Below are 19,830 nucleotides of genomic sequence, written 5' to 3'. Positions count from 1 at the left end.
AGACCACAGAAGGTAAAGCTTATGAACACATCTGTTGGCACAAGAAGAGATTCCAACATTCACTCAAACTTGCAGTATGCCAGAAATAAAGGCGCATCATCTCTATGGTGCAGAACACTGTAACATTAAAAACCAACTTTCTGTCAAAGAATCTACTTAACAGTGAAAGACCAATTTTTTTCATTTTGTTCAAGATTGGTAAATAATTCAAGGAAAGGATTCAGGCTCTTCTGACATTTATTTTACATAGTTCTGGAAGTACCTTTTTTCAAAAAAAAAATAATAGCCACAAACCAGAAATAGTCAGATGCTAATGGGATGTCTATGTCATGGAATATTGCTTAGCAATGAAAAATTGCTATGGTAAGTGTGTAGCAACTTGGATAGGTTTCAAGGATATGTTGCTCAAGAAAAAGAAGCATGTCCTCAAAACTGAATGTTTTTATGATTCTGTTCATATTACATTGTTGAAATTATAGAAATATGGATATGAGAAATGGATTGATAGCTTTCAGGCATTGAGAAGGGAATCAGGGGTAGGAGGGCAATGGTAGAGCCATGATAATCTCATAATCTGCTTTTTCCTTGTGGAAAGTACTCTTTCTGTGTCCTGTGTCAATCATCCTATATGAATGCCAACATTCTGGATCTGCTGTTGTACTGTTAATTTATAGAATGTCACCATTGGGGCAATCTGAATAAGGGCTACAAGGAATCTTCCATCATAATTTTTTTGAGGATACATGATCCTGCTATTATCTCAAAATAAATTTTAATTAAAAATACAAAACATAATAAATGTTATGAAAAGTGGACTTCTCAAGCACAATTTTTTAAAATAACAGATTGGTTTAAAAATTAAAAGGAAAATATGACAGTAGCTAGCAATTTAAAAACTTAATGTGTTTTGATTTAGTGCTCTACTTTTAGGGCTTCATCTTTAAATTAATTCCTTTGTAAAGATGCTCATTTCTACACTCTGCATCACAAAAACTTCTCTTTGCCACAGACAGAGACCATTACAGAAAAACACAAGTGATTGAAACAGAGTCTAGTCGAAACTGATAGATTTATAACATAACTCTTGTGCCTAAGACTCTGGGATTATTGTAGAAGCGGGATGAGAGATTGTGAGAGCCCAAAGCAAGGGTTTTTCTGTGAGATTGTGTCTCCTAGACAGGTCAGAGAAGATACACCCACAGTGTCTCACCAACACGGTTTCCTGAACATGACTTGAAGAGGGTAACACCAACAGGCATACTAACATGAATGGGGATGAGCTCAGGAGGCCTCAACAATACACGAAGAACTACAGGCAGCTAAGGAATGCTGAGAGAGCAAGAGAGAGTCTTCTACAGGCAAGAGATTACCAATCAGATATCCAATACCAAATGATCAGCCCTGGAAATGTATATATGAGAATAACGTTCTTTACCAGCTTACCAGGTTGTAAAACACACACACACACACACACACACACACACACACACACACAAAACAGTAATTAATGAAAAAGAGGCAGTGAATATCAAAAAGAGCAAACTGAGAGTACATGAGAAAGTTTGAAAGAACGAAAAGGAAGGAGAAAGTTATGTAATTATATTAGAATCTCAGAAAAATTTAAAAGAGCAGATGGGAAAAATGCTCATTTTAGCATTCAATGTATACATTAGATGGTATTTTAAACTACAGACAGATAACCGTGTCCATCAGTAGGTACAGAGTATTCTCTTATATTAACATAAATGAACCCTTCGTAGTCATCGCAGAGAACTAGGCAAACAGAAATGACTGGATACACAAGAATGATCTATTATCAGATGAACAGAGCAAGCTCTGGGTAACACTTTCTGCTCTTGTAACATAAGCTATCTATGCCCTCTTCAAGAATAGGAGAAAGTAACAGAACCAATGGAGATCAAGTTGCGGCTAGTTTTCCATCACTGCCACACTGGGGCTGTAGTAGGAGGAGAGAGGAAGAATCATTACTCTCTGCTGGCTATAGTTCTGCATCGCTCTCCTTTTTTATTAGACACACCCGGTGCCTTTAAAGTGACATATTATCCTGAAATGGTGGGTTGTAGTAATAGCACAGACTTTTACAGTGGAAGACATACTTTTCCCATCCATAATTTCACCAACAGGCTTGTGAGGTAGGTAAGCAAGTGTGTGAAATGAAAAGATGGGGTTTCCCAAAGACCAACTCATTTCCCTGTGATGCTCCAATGGGAAGGGACATAATCTGGCACTCCATGTGTTTTCTAAGCTAGCTCCATGCTTAAGCCATGTATGACTTTTGCTCACTCATAATCTGCTTTCTCTGGTGAGCAATATTCCTTTTCTTCCTTTCTCTCCACCTTCTTGCAAGCCGTCAGTCAAGATTATGTCTTCCCAAGAGCTTTTGGAGTAAGGATGACCCCTCCTACAAAAGCAAGATAGAGCCTTGCTTTTGCTCATGGAGACCTTGGGTGGTGTTGCAGACTGGACCCACAATTGTCTTTTGTTTTCTCCACAGTGATATGGGACTGTTTAAAAGGGGCAACCCAGTGGTTTGCTATGTAACTTAAGATCTTCAAGTTACAAATGAAGGAAACAGTATTAAATCAGCTAAGAACAGAATCACAGAAGGACACAAAATTCTTTATCCTTAAAGAAAAGAAAAAAAAATCCCTTTATCCTTAAACTGGGAACTATATGCCTGGGAGTGAAATCTCACTTGATAACTAGTAATGAGTTATCAGACCCTTACAATTTTAAAGATCATTTTCAAAAGCCATTTCTATGGCTTCTCTTTTTTTTTCTCTACCAGGATTGGGTTTCCTGAGATCTTGTTAAAGGAGTACTTCACTGAGTGCCTTCTCCCAGCTGCTCATAAGTGAGTTCTAGGCTAACCTGTTCTACATAGAGTCAATGGTTCACAGGAAGGGGTGGGAGGATGAGAGATGGAGGTGATTTGGACACTGTTGATGTGTTGTATGACCCTGAACTATAAAAGCGAAACCTTTTTATGGCGACTTTGACCTCCCATTAAGACTTTTGTCTAATCTCTGCTTTTCCTTATGTTAACCACAGGGTGGGTTTTTCTATGCAGTTAAAGAATCAAGACCAAAATTTTGAAACCTGATCAACAGTTATAGTCATGTTTATGATCTTTCACTGCAAATTATCTGTTAGTCTGTCTCCTATTAATCATGCCTTGAGGGGCAGAAGGAAAGCACTACACTGTATCCTTTGTGCATAGAGAGGGTTCTCTTCATTTAACCTTCCTGAACAACCCCTGGAGTGATCATTTCTTCTGCTGATGGGGGCATTCTGGTCCTGTTCACTCCATCATCCAAGTCAGTGGGTGGCATTACAGTGTGTCCATTTTGTCCTCCTGGAGGTTAAGGGCTTCAGGGGTGGGGGAGATGTCCTCTAAAGAGGCCAGAGCTACCTCTGAGATGAGATTCTGAAATTAGATGAAAGGGTTTCCATCCTAGCAACCCTTAAAAAATACATAGAAACACATCTGTCCCTTATTTTTTCAGCTTGCTTCATGGTGAGTCACTCAAGTTCTTAAAACCATACAATTACACATGCTAACAGCAGGGGAAAAGAGTAGATAATAAACCCGGCAGGGGTAATTTAACCAAACCATGTGTATCCATGGTTTATATCAATAAGGGACACTTAAGAATTCTTTTAAGATATGTGTGCATACATATATGCACTCATGCATACACAAAGTTCCCAGACAAAAATGCTATAAAATTATGGTTATACACACTCAAACACATGAACACACACACACACACACACACACACACACACACACACACACACACACACACACACACACCCCTACTGTCTCTAGTATGTTCAAAGATAAATATAAATGGTATTTTATTGAAAAAATGTAGAGTTATAGACTTAGAATAGAGGTAAAATTCATTCTTATGCCCTAGGTTACCATACTCTCATTGTTTGATAAAGAAATGTTTCCTTCTGTGAAAATTATAATTAAACTTAAAGTTTACAAGTCAAAGAATCCTGGTGGTTTATAGACTATTGGTTTCTTAAAGAAAATGAATAGTCTAGCTTACTATATACACATGATTTCACAAGACACTGTTTTATTTGCTAAACTCCCACTATATAATAAAAATTTTAATATATACAAGTATATGCACATACACATACACACGCATATTTGTAATTTGTTCTGAAGCCAAGATTTGGAAAAAATATATAGAGACTAAAACATGATGGAAGATTAGCTATATTCTGTGAACACATGAAGGCATAGAACTAGATACAAATGCAGTATCTCTTGGGAGAAGCAGTTTACACAGTACTGGGGCCCAGAATTCTTCTTCAAGGCATCCAACCATTCAGATGTTAGGAGAGACTTAGAAGCAGACAATGTGTTAGACCAATCACCTAAGGTTCCCCATCTGAGAGACTCTTGGATTTTGACATCTATCTTTGTTCATATATGTTTGTGTGCATATATGTGTGAGGTGCATTGTGTGTATTGTAGTCCGAGGACAGCCTATGGTGTCTTTCCTCAGACAGCATCCATCTTTACTTCTGAGTCAGGGCCTTTAAGTGGTCTGGAACTTGGTAACTAGGCTAGACTGCTTTGCCAGTGACCCCAAGAGTCCAGTGAACCCAACGAGTCCATTGTCTGTCTAACCTCAGCACTGTATTACAGATGTGCTCCCTCATACCTGATTTTACGATTTTCATTTTATTCAATTTTTCCTTATATTCATGCATTTGTGTCTGTGTGTGCTGTGGTCAGGTGAGGGTGTTGGACGCACTGAAGCTGGAGGTGACTGAAATGCTTTTGTGGTTTCCAGTGCTTGTAGAGAGTGTGAGAACTCCTGTATAGAGTCATGTCCCTATGTCACCAACCCCCACCCCACCTTAAATGTGACCCAAACTCAGGTTCTCATGTTTACAAAAGAAGCACTTTATAGCTGAACACCTCCTCAGGCACTAGTGTTTATTCTTACAAAGTACTTCTCTGTATTTCTTTTGTCATTAATTACTATAGGATAAAAACAATCAACTTCTTGATTTTTTCAATGACTATGATGATTTTTCCATTTAAAACTTACTTTAAAATTATTATTTAAAAACAGTTGACAAAAATCTAAAATGCTAAGACCTTTATTTATTGTATGCAATTGCCATTTGCCTTCTTAAAGCCACCACATTCTCAACTTCTTTGTCTCATTTTTTATTCTTGTTCAATGTAATAAAATAGTATATTAAAGTTATTTTTTACCTGCAACTATTTCGGGCCTGACTCCCGGACCCACAAGAAATTAAACATTTATATATTAGTTTATTATGCATACACATACAATTTATACACAGATACACTCTATATTTAATTTCAACAATCTTAGAAAATTTTGTTCTAAAGTTATTCATCTATATCCATTATTGATATATATTGCTATTTATTTAATTGCATGCAATTGTGTAATGTATTGATTATAGTATATTTTAAGCACATTTTGCACCCAAATATGATAAAATATTTGTTTAGTGACACCTTTAAATTTAGAGTGTTTGTATTCTTTTCTCAATCAAGTGTCTAATGAAAGAGAGAGAGAGAGAAAGAAAGAGGGAGAGAGGGAGAGAGAGAGGAGAGAGAGAGAGAGAGAGAGAGAGAGAGAGAGAGAGAGAAGGGAGGGTGGCAGGATAGAATGTTCAGAGGAAAGGCATTATGCAAGAATTTGAATTTAGGACACATTAAAAATGGATCCATTCTAGAGCATTGTATCCTAAATGTATTTTATTTTACTCATATTCCCTAGTTTCAACAAATTCTCTATGCAGTACATTCGATTGATACCTTTCCTTTGTCCCTTATGCATTAAATGCTTGTAACGGAGATTAAAGGTTAATTAAAATGTTATAAATATCATGAGTTCATGACAATTTAAGAAGCATTGCCAAGTGGATTGCTTTAGATAAGCTCCAGCTCTGGCCTATTCCGCTAATATTTTTTCTAGACTGAATTGTCTGATGGTAAGAATGGTGGCTCATTCAGTCAGCACTTAATGTAAGATGTCGGCCTTCATTTGTCTTTGATTTTATGGTATAAGATACCTTAGGGCCATTTGAGATGTTACTGAACTTCATCGTATTGTGAATGAATTTCTTCCATAAAGTTGTTCCATAAAGCATGACTAGGCAGCTAAGCTCTGCGGGGCAGTCTCTACCTGAGTTCACAGGCCCTGTGGAGATGGCTCTGTCTCAGGCTGGAGTCAAGGGCACAGACAGGGATTTGCTCCCTTTGGAAACCCAGGCAGTGTTGACACAGAGCTACTGTTTGTCTAGATGGAGTCTGAAAGGGGTTGCAGACCCATGTCCCTCAAGAGCTAAAACACCAACTTCCATCCCAATTCTCTTTGCCAAAGCCAACCAAATGGTTGAGTCTAGTGAAATGAGAGAAGGCCATTTGCCTCCTGGAAGCAGGAAGTCAATGTTTTCTGAAGCACAAGACAGTCTAACAGTCTTAGCAGAGTTGAAAGGTTTCATATTTTCCCTATTAGTAAGAATAGTTAGATATGGCTTGCTTTGCTTACATTTAAGAAGTCATTTGAATTTTAAATATTCAGATTAGTTTCTATGGCTGTAAAAATCACCATGTTTCGCCATTTATACACTAAGCCTTCATCATGTTGACATGCGCATGAGTGAGGAGTTCTGGTAGAGCCCAGTTTTTACCTGGAAAAGGACTCAACTTGTCATTTCCATTGTGGTCCTTTCAGGAGCATCTGTCCAAACTTCATGTGTCCACAGAGTTCAGTTCTGTGAGATTATACAACAGAGGACTCTGCTGTCTTCTGATTTGATTATTCACAGTTCCAAACATCCCTAAAGTGCATTGCTATGTAGACTGTGCATGGATCCCTCGCAACATGGACATATCCTTCCTCAAAGGCAGCCAATTACTCTGACTTCAGTCCTAAATGTTGGGACAAAATCCTAGCCCTGTCTTCATCACCTTTGCCATACAGTCTAAGTGAATAATAATCCCACCCTTTGCCAAACTCATGGCCTGAAGCAAAGACTGGGTCCTAGAGCAACACCTTCCAATTTGGCCTACAAAACTGCAGAATCTCCCAATTTAGAGCCACAGGCCCAGCCCTTCTGCCTTTCAAAGGATTCTATCTGCCTTCAGAAATTGTAGCTTCCTTGGGAGTAGCTCTCAAGATGCTGAAAGCAGGAGACTGATCAGTTAGTGATGATTTGTCTAAACCTTTTGATGACTGACTCCCATTCCTCAGAGATGCTGGGGGAATTTTATCTGAACTGCTCACATGTCCCCAATGGTGCATGGGTGTAGAAGTGGGTATCTCCTTTAAAAAAAGAAAAAGGAAAGAAAGAAAAAAAAAACCAAACGAGCAGTAACACCTAGGTTTAAAATCATGCCCAGCTCATGTTTGACAATCCTTCTGATAGCCCAAATACTATAAATTTAGTTGACGATAACAGAACAGATGGAAAAACATATGGCTTGTAGGTAGTGTGTGGTGGTTGATATTTGCGGTACATTAGGGGAATTTATTTTATTTTGTCTCTTTCCTTGTGTAACTTTATGATGTTTTATCAAGTGAATTTCATATGTCTTTTGACTTATATCTGTAGTAGTATTAAAAACTCTTTGTGGCTCAAACATCCTATTTTTAAACAGTTGGTTTTAAAACTACTTCAAAGACACACTGAACTACATAGGCAAGACCGTCATTCAGGGAAACATGTCAGAGTTCCTGGCAATCTGTGGACAGAGATTACACGTGTAAGGGTGAACATTTATGGAGACTAATTCAGGCAAAACTTATTGAACTAACTGAGATTTAGATTAGAACATTTATCTAAAAGTGCATCTAAACCATAGCTCTAGAATTAATATTGATCTTTGTAACTTCATACTTTCTAAAAAACAAAAAAAATACTATGTTTTCATCCTGTTAGAGGAATAAGGGAAATTTAATGTACATGGAAAAAAGAGACATAAACACATATGTTTATATGTGACCTCAGCTTGATTTGCTTTTAGGCTAGGCAGTGGCCCTGGGAACCCTGTATCACTTTGAAGTTTATCTGAATTGAAATGCAATTTCCTGATAGGTGCCTGTTAGCAATTTTGTAACTTTTTAAAAAAAAAACCTAAGTATTTGCTTTTTAAAAACACAAGACATGATAAAGATATTTCTCTTTAGAGGGAGCTAAGGATAAATAAAGGTAGACTTATCAACTGAACACACTTTCAAAAAGTATGTGTGAAAATGCCTATAGTTGCAGGGTGCTTAATAGTATGCCTATATTCAAATCACTTAATCTTGAATTCTTGGTAAATTTTCTTCTAGCAGAATCTTAATTTCTCCATATGACGGTTTCCTCTTTGCCTAGGCTGTGACATCAATTTATGAATATCATATTTCTGGTTATCTTTGGAAATAAAAGGCTTTCCTTAGATTTTACACATGATACTTCTCTACCTAGATGAATTTTATTAGTCCTCTTTTCTACCCATGGTTTGAGCTTACTTTCACACATACAAAATCCACTAAGCTAGGCGAGAAGAAAAGAGGTAATATTAACCCGATTCTCCCATGAGCATCCATATACCATGGTTCCCTCTTAACAATAGGCAAAGAGCAGAAGATTTCATCCAGGCAAGCTTTATACTTCCAATTAAGGCATATTTAGGTTTAACTAATTGTTAGTGTTCGGCTTTGAATTATTTCTTCCTTTTTACAGAATAGATTTTTCAGAGGAGTTTCTCACTCTTAATGCATGGGAAGGTACAGAGATCTCTCATATGTTTGTTTCTTTGTACACACAATTTCTCTATCCTTTTTATCCGGTACTAGAGACCTGCATTGCTTACAGATGATAAAGATATGTGGCCATCTACCTGAGGGCGGTGTCCATCAAGTACTCCAAAAGCACTCCTTTGGGCCTGTACATCTAATTGCATTAGTTCAAGACGTGAAGCAAGCAACCTGTGGTCAGGAAGTGAACTTAGGAAAAAACCATAGAGAGTAAGATGAAGTCAGGAAGGTGGATAGAGAGGCACACAGGAAGTAGAAAGGAGGGACATTGAATTTAAAGGAGTTTTGAAGACAGCTTGGAGGAGAACTTCTGGCTGGGTGTTTTCTCTGACTCTCTGAGCTAGCAGGATTTCACCCCAGCTCCCAACTATGCATTTGCAAAAATCAAACAACTGAGATTTTATTAAAGAAAAACAGTTTTGCTTTTAGAGATTGTCTTTGTAATTTAATTGTCTTAAACATAAAAATAGTATTTTTGTTATTCCAAAGTAAAACTTGGTAAATTAAGAAAAAAAGATGGGGAAAGGGAATCATGGAAAAATATATTGTATGAATTAAAAGAAAAGAAGTGTGTTAATCAGGGTCTGACTTCTGCCCCTTCTGCCTCACCCTGTACCCAGGATTACCGTTTTCATTAGTTTTGGCTTACCTTGCTAGCATTTTTTCTTACTTTTGTAAACATAATTAAATATATGTATATGTACAGCTCTTTATTGTTACACACACATATATGAAACATAAGAATGCAAGTATGTCAGGGCTAGAGAGAACATTCTATAGAAAAGTGTAAGTATGTCAAGAATGGAGAGATGGCTTAACGTTTAAGTGTAGTGGTTGCACTAGGGCCATGATTAACAATGGAACTGTCATTTATACCTGCTTGGAGAAGAAAAACTGATTTTCTCCAGTGGGGTGACACTGGGTATCCCAACCACTCCAGGGCAGGCCTCATATTCAGAAGTAGCTGACCAACATACAATGGACTCCACAGGATTATTTTGGCATGTATTTATTTGGTTACAGTTTGGTGTTTTGCTTTTACTTTTGGGGCAGTATTTTATTTTGTTTTCCTGGCTTTGGGTTTTTTTTTTTTTGTTGTTGTTATTATATTGTGTTTTGCTTGCTTTTGGAGGAAGGACTGAAAGTTGGGTGGGTAGAGAGGAGAGGGATGTAGAAATACTTAGGGGAGGAGAAGAATATGATCAAAGTATATTTAAAATTAAAAATTGTTTTAAATAATATAAAGTCTAATAACAAAGGGGGAGGAAAGAAAGTGTCTTTAGGGATGATATTTCGAAATCTTCAGTAAATAAGGGGCTACTCTTTTGCTTTCCTGGGAACATTCTTGCAAAGGACAGGAATGCTTTTGGCATAATGTTATTCAGTGATCACCAGGAGCCCTAAGTGATCCTGTGATGTCACAACTATAAGACTGACTGCCTTTATGATGTCGTAACTTACTTTCATCTGTGTAACACTTCTGAAGCGCCAATATAATCTGCAGAGTCCAAAGCTGTTCAGATGTGAAGTCTATGTGGGTAAAGTGTACAGGATATGGCTGAGGCACCTTCGGACATGCTGGATGTTTCCCCTAACAGTCTATCAACGGATTCCGAGACCTCTTCCGGTGACCCTTGGTGTGACAACAACACAGGTCAGAAGGACTCAGAGTTATGGGCTATTATTGAGGAAAGTGCATTCCAGGTTTTGGCTCAGCGATTCTTGATAAAGAGGCCGCCTCATACCCTCTGTGCCTCAGAGCCAGATGAAGACAGTAACTTATTTTCAATGACCTTCCCCAGAAAACTGTGGAAAATAGTGGGAAGTGACAAATTTAAGTCTATTTGGTGGGATGAGGATGGGACTTACATAGTGATCAATGAAGAGCTCTTCAAGAAGGAAGTGCTGGAAAGAAAGGCCCCCTTCAGAATATTTGAAACTGATAGCATGAAAAGTCTGGTTCGACAACTTAATCTGTATGGATTTAGGAAAATGAGACAGAACTTCCAGAGGTCTGCTTCTCTTCCAGACTTCCTGGCTGAAGAAAAAGGAATTTCTGCCTCATGTAAGTTACAGTTCTACCAGAACCCAAACTTTCTGCGAGACTGTCCCCATCTTATAGAAAGAATGAAAAGGAGAATTGGGATTAAAACAGTTTCTCGTGGAGCTGCTCCATCGCTTCCAGATTTCAAGAACAAACACTTCAGACCAGACTTGGGCAAGATGGATGACCATAGTTTGGGTGTAGCTGTCCAAACCAGTGAGAGGAATCTGTTGTCTGGCTCTAGTATTTCAAATGTATATCTGAGACAGAAGCCTTCTCTTACTCAAGGGAGTTCTGATTCGATGGATGTCATCAGAAGTGACTTTTCTCTAGCAACATCAAGTTCCTTCAGGCCACCTGAAGAAGTGCTAACACATCGCCCTGCTCCTTTAAATGATGTGTCCTCTCTTCATATGGACTCACAGAGAATCTACACTCAAGCGAATGACAGCACTGTGAATTTCATTATAACCTCTATTACCCAAAACCGCAGGGACATGTCTCACTTGTGGAATAGTTGTATTGAAATGCAGGGAGAGCCTTCCTTTCAACCTGGGTTTCCTCATTTTTCATCCAGTTCATCTACTTATTCTGACTCAAAAGCCAAAGGTGAACCCGAGTTACCAATACACAAGGAAAGAGTAGCATCTACCACGTTGGCATCGACATCAAACCATCACCCATCTTCGTGAGGCCATCAATTTAATAATTACCAACAATCTACTTGGTTCTTTATGAAGACATTCATGATAGCAGAGATTAGAATTCATGTTGACAAACACCTGGAGTGTACCTGAGATTATCATAATAGAACAATAAAACTCTATGTGCACCTTTCAAAAAAAGAGTACTGGCTGGTCTTCTAGAGCACCTGAGTTTGATTCTCAGCATCCACAGGGCAGCTAACAATTCTCTGTAATTCAGTTCCAAGGGATCCAAAACTCTTTTTTGGCTACCATGGTCAGTACATGGATGTGGTGCACAGGCATACATGCAGGCAAAACATCCACACATATAAAATAAAATATTCCTGATTTAAAAAAAAATGGATATATGTGTACAAATAAATACTGGCGAGTCTCTATACAAATATATTTGTGTATTCATATGTAGTATACATGCATATATAAATACACATATATAATGCATATTCATTTTTAAATGCCTAAAGATTACCCACTTAGCATCTTTCCCACCTTTTCATCCTCTTTTATAAGTGTACAGATGTATCATAGTTCAATTAGTGGGCACAAAGCAGTTTCTGATAGTTTTCTGTTGTAGAAAGTATTGTAATAAATGGACTTGTAGACTTGAGTTGTTTTTGTTGTTGTTGTTTGTTTTTGTTTTTTTTTTTTCATTTTGGCTTGGAGTGGTTTAAAGTCTTAAACTTCAAAGTTCTATTTCCCGAGAAATTCTCTTTGTCTAGGGAGAAAAAAATTCACATCCTTTCAGGAAGAACTTGGAACTATCATATTTATACCTAAATTTTTAGGTGGCTTCCATTTTTAACCTTTCCTATATAGTAAAAGAATATAGAGCAGGGGTCATATAAAGTATGTGATTTTTCTATAAGTCACGAATTTGAAGTATTGTAGAGTATGGTTGTGGTTCGCTATGATCGTTCTTATCTGTAATCTCCTAATCATCCGTTTTTATGAGTCCAAGGGGATATTGCCAAGCATTCTCTTGAATATTAATTGAGAAAATATTTATGAAATGTCTGTATGGTGCTGTGCAGGGTGAAAAGCTGAGTACTGTCTCCTGTGTTGCTCTGCTGGTCCTGGGGTTAGTCATGTGCCCTAAGCTAAGGTGGTTTGCAATTTTGGAAATCAGAGTTTTTATATGAAGTAAAAAAATCAAAGTCATAATTCTACTTTGATTGTTTCATGGGACTCGTGGAAGACACAGTCGCAGTGATGAATGTGAAGTAGATTGCTAAAATATAAAGAGCCATAAAATCTATAGAATAGTTATTGTTTATGGTCGGAGTATATGCTCTTAAGTGTTTGCTATTATCTTTCCCAACAGACTCAGCTGTCTGCAAAGCACGAGTAGAGTCATTGTTCCTTTGATATTTCCTCAAAGCAGCTGCTACAGAGGAATAGACATGGTGTTTATGAACTTTTTTTTTACTGAGTCACTTACAAAGGGTCTCAAACTCAAACTTATACAGAAAAGGCACAGAGACCGTAAATAAGACCATGGCAAGACATTACCGCTAAACTAGAGAATGAATTTCAAGCCCAAAGATGTTCAAGCTCTAAAAATCAAACTGGAAAACATCACTGTAAACAAACAGTGGGGATGGGTTGCATTTAGCAGTCTAGGTACTCCTTGTGATGTGGGCTTTATACCAGGGCTCTGTTTGGGAATGGAACATCCTTCTCCATATACTGGATAATTTTCACAATGTGAATATTCACAAATAGAGTAAAATCTCCATTATAATAGCCCCTAAACACAAGAATAATAGCAACAATGCCCATGATATATATATATATTAAGCCAAACGTATAAGATTCTAGGTTACATGTTTACTAGTGAATTTATATTCATGTGACTCACATACTACAGCCAGTGTGTTTATTGGTGAAATATAGAGCAAGATCTACTCTTACAGCTGGTTTCAGACATGCCCCTTGTAAATGCTTTATCATGCGGTACATGTTTTTTTCAAGAGCACTGAAGGGTCAGATGTTATTGTGTTGTTACTTTTTACAGAAAATTTATTTTTAATTAATATTTGAGGTGGGATCTTACTATGTAGGTCTGGGTGCCCTGCAATATCAGTTGTGCCTGTATATCAGTTGGGACCCCAACACCCAGAAATCTGCCTTCCGGGGCTGGGATTATAGGCATATGCCTTTGCTCCAGTTAGCTTCTTAGTCACTTTCCTTAGTACATACTATCAAGCACACTTGGTCAGCATGTATATTTTGCCTGGCTCTAGAATATTCAGAGCCAAGTTTGTCATTGACTTCTAGAAGAGTAGAAATATTTTCTGTCAGAGAGAAAACGCTATACCTGAGCGTTTTTACAGCCATGCCCTGCTCACATTAAAATCAACGACAACAACAATGTTGCTCCCTGTGGCAACTTGGTTAGCTGGATAATATGTTTGCACACTTTCTACCAGTCCTGCATATTTGACACTTCGACAACTAGGAGTGAATGAGGATCGGGAGGGAAATAATGAATGGATTCAGCCCTCATTTGCATTGATTCAAAAGGTAATTTTTGCATTTTTTCAGAGACTGAGAGCTGTCATTTGGAGAAATTGTTCAAGGATAAAGATATCCCACCAGGCAAAGGAGGAGCTGATGCTTCTGAGACATCTCCTCAGTCTCCAGTGTGCAGGAGGACTGGAGGAGGCAGAGGGTTTCAATGTCTGGGTGGGTTCTCACAGTAAGAGCCTGGCACTCTTGCTCCATGATCAGCGGTGAGCAGGACTCTCCCAGGAGCAGGTGCTCCAAGTGTCATTTTGTTGTCCTTGAAGCATTTTGGATGACAGTAGGAAGGAATCACTCCTGAGGGGATGGTTTTCATCTGATACTTTTCTGTTTCCTGGGGTTCTGGTTTGGATGTTACTTTCAAAGTTCTAGCCATGGAAAAATGTGATTTCTTTTTGTTTTCAGGAAAATAAACACTAACCAGTACTATAAACAGTAACAATACTAACTCAGGTGTGGCTTAGGTACACCAAAATGGGAGATGAAGACGGGTTTCTAGAAATCCAAAGCTCTTACATTTCCTAAGAGGGAGAGTTTTGAAACTCTGACACTGATTCCTTTCCCCTTTACTGTTTGATAGCAAGCCCATGGCTTCATGCTTATAGATAAACTCTGCCACTGAGGTACACATAAAAAGCCCAGACTCTGGCATTCTTTATTTTTGTTCGTTTTGGTTTTGTTTTTTGTTTGTTTTCAGAGTCAATTAATATTTATTGATTATCCAATACATACCAAGCATTGACCAGCATTTGTAATATCTCATGGAACTTTGAAGCAACCTATAAAGAGAAAATTAATATCCTTGGGTCTTAAAAATGAAGAATTAAGAAAGATAACTTGCGATTCCATTCCACAGTTCGCCACATCCAAATCCCGTGGGGAAGAGAGCTAAACACACAGGAGTGCGGACATTCTGAGACCACAGGACTGCCACCTCTGCACACCTCTGCCCACATCCCTGGTCCAAGGGTAAACTGCACAGTACCTCTGGACATAGGGATATAGGAACAGACAGCTGTCAGTAACTGCAGTTCTGGTCTGCGCCCAGAACCAACTGAACCGGCCAAGCAGCTCCCTGCACCCAAATTCCGTCGGGGAGAGAGCTGGACCCTCAAAGGTGTGGATACACTTGAGAAGTCAGAGGAGACTTCCCTCTGCCCACAGTCCAGACCCAAGAGGGAATCGCATAATGTCAAATGTGCCCCCTGGGTGCAAGGACATAGGAGTAATCAGAGACAGGACCCTTTGATTCATGCCCATGCCTACAGCTGGAAGACAGTCTCCAGGAGCGATGCCACACCTGAAATCAGGGCACCTGTTCTCAGGAAAGGTTGAAAGAAAACAGGAAAACAGTTCTACAGGAGTGCTGATACAGAGGCCTATAGCAGGGTCAAGTCACTCTCAGAAACAGCAAGACAAACAAACACCAGAGACAACCCAATGGCTAGAGGCAAGCACTGGAACCTAAGCAACAGAAAGCAAGACTACGTGGCATCATCAGAGCCCAGTTCTCTCACCAAAGAAAATACTAGATATCCAAACACACCAGAAAAGCAAGATTTAGATTTAAAATCACATTTTTTGATAATGATGGAGGACTTTAAGAAGGACATAAAGAACTCCCTTAAAGAAATGTAGGAAAATACAAGTAAACAAGTAGACGCCCTTAGAGAGGAAACACAAAAATCCCTGAAAGAATTACAGGACAACACAACCAAACAGGTGAACCAATTGAAAATGGAAATAGAAACAATAAAGAAAGCACAAAGAGAGACAACCCTGGATATAGAAAACCTAAGGAAGAGACAAGGAGCTGTACATACAAGCACACCAACAGAATATAAGAGATAGAAGAGAGAATTTCAGAGGCAGAAGATAACATAGAAAACATTGACACAACTGTCAAAGATAATGTGAAACACAAAAGACTCCTAGCCCAAAATGTACAGGAAATCTAGTACAATGAGAAGATCAAACTTAAGGATAATAGGCATAGAAGACTCCAAACTTAAAGGGCTAGTAAATATATTCAACAAAATAGTAGAAGAAAACGTCTACCTAACCTAAAGAAAGAGATGCCCATAACTATACAAGAGGCCTACAGAACTCCAAATAGACTGGACCAGAAGAGAAATTCCTCCTGTCACATAAGAGTTAAAACACAAAATGTACAAAACAAAGAATATTAAAAGCAGTAAGGGAAAAAGGTCAAGTGACATATCAAGGCAGACATATAAGAATTACACCAGACTTCTCAACAGAGACTATGAAAGCCAGAAGATCCTGGACAGAAGTCATATAGACCCTAAGAGATCCCAAATGCCAACCAAGGTTATTGTATCCAGCAAAACTCTCAATTAACATAGATGAAGAAACGAAGATATTACATGACAAAACCAAATTTACTCAATATCTTTCTACAAATCCAGCCCTACAAAGGATAATAGATGGAAAACTCGAACACAAGAAGAGAAACTACACTGTACAGAAAGCAAGAATATAATTTCCTCATAAGGAAACCAAAAGAAAAACAAAGAAGCATAATTCTACTAACAATGAAAATAACAGGAAGCGATAATCACTATTCCTTAGTATCTCTCAACATCCACGGACTCAATTCCCCAATAAAAAGACAAAGACTAGCAGACTGGATACGTAAAGAGGAACAGCATTTTGCTGCATGCAGGAAACACACTTCAGAGACAAAGACAGACACTACCTCAGAGTAAATGACTGGAAAATAACTTTCCAAGCAAATGGTCTGAAGAAATAAGCTGGAGTAGCAATTCTAACATCAAATAAAATCGATGTTCAACCAAAAATCATCAAAAAAGATAAGGAAGGAAACTTCATATTCATCAAAGGAAAAATCCACCAAGATGAATTCTCAATCCTAAATATCAATGCTCCAAATGCAAAGGCACCTACATTCATAAAAGAAAACTTACTAAAACTCAAATCACACATACTAAATCTCAACCTCACACAATAAAGTAGGAGAATTCAATACCCCACTCACATCAATGGACAGATCATGGAAACAGAAATTAAACAGAGACATAGAGAAACTAACAGAAGTTATGAACCAAATGAATTTAGTAGATATTTATAGAACATTCCATCCTAAATCAAAAGGATATACCTTCTTTTCAGCACCTTGTGGAACCTTCTCCAAAATTGACCATATAATTGGTCACAAAACAGGCCTCAACAGATACAGGAAGATAGAAATAATCCCACGCATTCTATCAGATCACCATGCACTAAGATTGGTCTTTAATAACAACAATAATGACAGAAAGCCAACATATACATGGAAGTTGAACAATGCTCTACTCAATGACAACTTGGTCAAGGAAGAAGTAAAGAAAGAAATTAAAGACTTCTTAGAATTTAATGAAAATGAAGATACAACATTCCCAAACTTATGGGATACAATGAAAGAGGTACTAAGAGGAAAATTCATAGCTCTGAGTGCCTTCAAAAAGAAGCAGGAGAGAGCATATGTCAGCAGCTTGACAGGACATGTAAAAACTATAGAACAAAAAGAAATAAATAAACCCAAGAGGAGTAGAAGTCAGGAAATAATCAAACTCAGGGCCAAAATCAACCAAATAGAAACAAAAAGGACTATACAAAGAATCAACAAAACCAGGAGCTAATTCTTTGAGAAAAGTAACAAGATAATAAACCCTTAGCCAGACTAACCAGAGGTCACAGAGCGTCTATCCAAATTAACAAAATCAGAAATGAAAAGGGAGACATAACAACAGAATCTGAAGAAAGTAAAAGAATCATCAGATCCTACTACAAAAGCCTATATTCAACAAAACTTGAAAATCTGGAGGAAATGGACAACTTTCTAGATAGATACCAGGTACCAAAGTTAAATCAGGAACAAGTAAACCATCTAAACAGCTCCATAACTCCTAAGGAAATAGAAGCAGTTGTTAAAAGTCTCCCAACCAAAAAGTGCCCAGGACCAGATGGGTTTAGTGCAGAATTCTATCAGACCTTCATAGAAGACCTCGTACCAATACTGTCCAAACTATTCCACAAAATAGAAACAGACAGAGCACTATCAAATTCCTTCTATGAAGCCACAATTACTCTTATACTGAAACCAGACAAAGACCCAACAAAGAAAGAGAACTTCAGACCCATTTCCCTTATGAATATTGACACAAAAATACTCAATAAATTCTTGCAAACTGAATCCAAGAACACATCAAAATGATCATCCATCATGATCAAGTAGACTTCATTCCAGGTATGCAGGGATGGTTTAATATACAAAAATCCATCAATATAATCCACTATTAAACAAACTCAAAGATAAGAACCACATGATCATTTCATTAGGTGCTGAGAAAGCATTTGACAAATTCAACACCCCTTCATGATAAAAGTCCTGGAAAGATCAGGAATTCAAGGCCCATATCTAAACATAGTAAAATCAATATACAGCAAACCAGTAGCTAACATCAAACTAAATGGAGAGAAACTTGAAGCAATCCCACTAAAATAATGGACTAGACAAGGCTGTTCACTCTCTCCCTACTTATTCAATATAGTACTGGAGGTCCTAGTCAGAACAATAAGACAGTGAAAGGAGGTCAAAGGGATTCAAAATGGAAGGGAAGAAATAAAAATATCTCTATTTGCAGATGATATGATAGTGTACTTAAGTGACCCCAAAAGTTCCACCAGAGACCTACTTAATGTGATAAACTTCAGCAGTGTCAGGATATAAAATTAACTCAAACAGATCAGTAGCCTTCCTCTACTCAAAGGATAAACAGGCTGAGAAAGAAATTAGGAAAATGACACCCTTCACAATAGTCTGAAATAATATAAAATATCTTGTTGTGACTTTAACCAAGCAAGTGTCTTGTGAATGATAAGAACTTCAAGTCTCTCAAGAAAGAAATTGAGGAAGATCTCAGAAGATGGAAAGATCTTTCATGCTCTTGGATTGGCAGGATTAATATAGTAAAGATGGCCATTTTGCCAAAAGCAATCCACAGATTCAATGCAATCCCCATCAAAATTCCTACTCAATTCTTTTTTTTTCTCGGAGCTGGGGACCGAAACCAGGGCCTTGCACTTGCTAGGCACGCGATCTGTTACTGAGCTGAGTCCCCAACCCCTCTCAATTCTTTATAGAGCTAGAAAAAGCAATTTTCAAATTCATTTGGAGTAACAAAAAACCCAGGATAGCAAAAACTATACTCAACAATAAAAGAACTTCTGGGGGAACCACCATCCCTGACTTCAAGCAGTATTACAGAGCTATAGTCATAAAAACTGTATGGTATTGGTACAGAGACAGGCAGATCGATCAGTGGAACAGAATTGAAGACCCAGAAATGAACCCACAGACCTATAGTAACTTGATCTTTGACAAAGGAGCTAAAACTGTCCAATGGAAGAAAGATAGTATTTTCAACAAATGGTGCTGGTTCAACTAGAGGTCAGCTTGTAGAAGAATGCAAATTGATCCATTCTTATCACCATGTACAAAGCTTAAGTCCAAGTGGATCAAGGACCTCCACATCAAACCAGACACACTCAAACTAATAGAAGAAAAAGTGGGGAAGATTCGCGAATACATCGGCACTGGGGACAATTTCCTGAACAAAACATCAATGGCTTATGCTCTAAGATCAAGAATTGACAAATAGGACCTCATAAAACTGCAATGCTTCTCTAAGGC

At 37.9% G+C, this 19,830-nt stretch overlaps 1 protein-coding gene across 1 annotated transcript; it reads left to right on the top strand.

The window, feature by feature from the left end:
• Positions 1–10,333: 10,333 nt before the first annotated feature.
• Positions 10,334–11,729, top strand: Hsfy2 (heat shock transcription factor, Y linked 2). Its single transcript, NM_001012132.2, has one exon. The coding sequence runs from the start codon at positions 10,395–10,397 to the stop codon at positions 11,574–11,576; it is 1,182 nt and encodes a 393-aa protein (NP_001012132.1). The 5' UTR covers positions 10,334–10,394; the 3' UTR covers positions 11,577–11,729.
• The last annotated feature ends 8,101 nt before the right edge of the window (positions 11,730–19,830 follow it).

This window comes from Rattus norvegicus, chromosome 9 (genome assembly GCF_021556685.1).
Source record: "Rattus norvegicus strain SHRSP/BbbUtx chromosome 9, alternate assembly SHRSP_T2T, whole genome shotgun sequence".
Lineage (NCBI taxonomy): Eukaryota > Metazoa > Chordata > Mammalia > Rodentia > Muridae > Rattus > Rattus norvegicus.
This window is presented reverse-complemented; position numbering and strand designations above follow the sequence as displayed.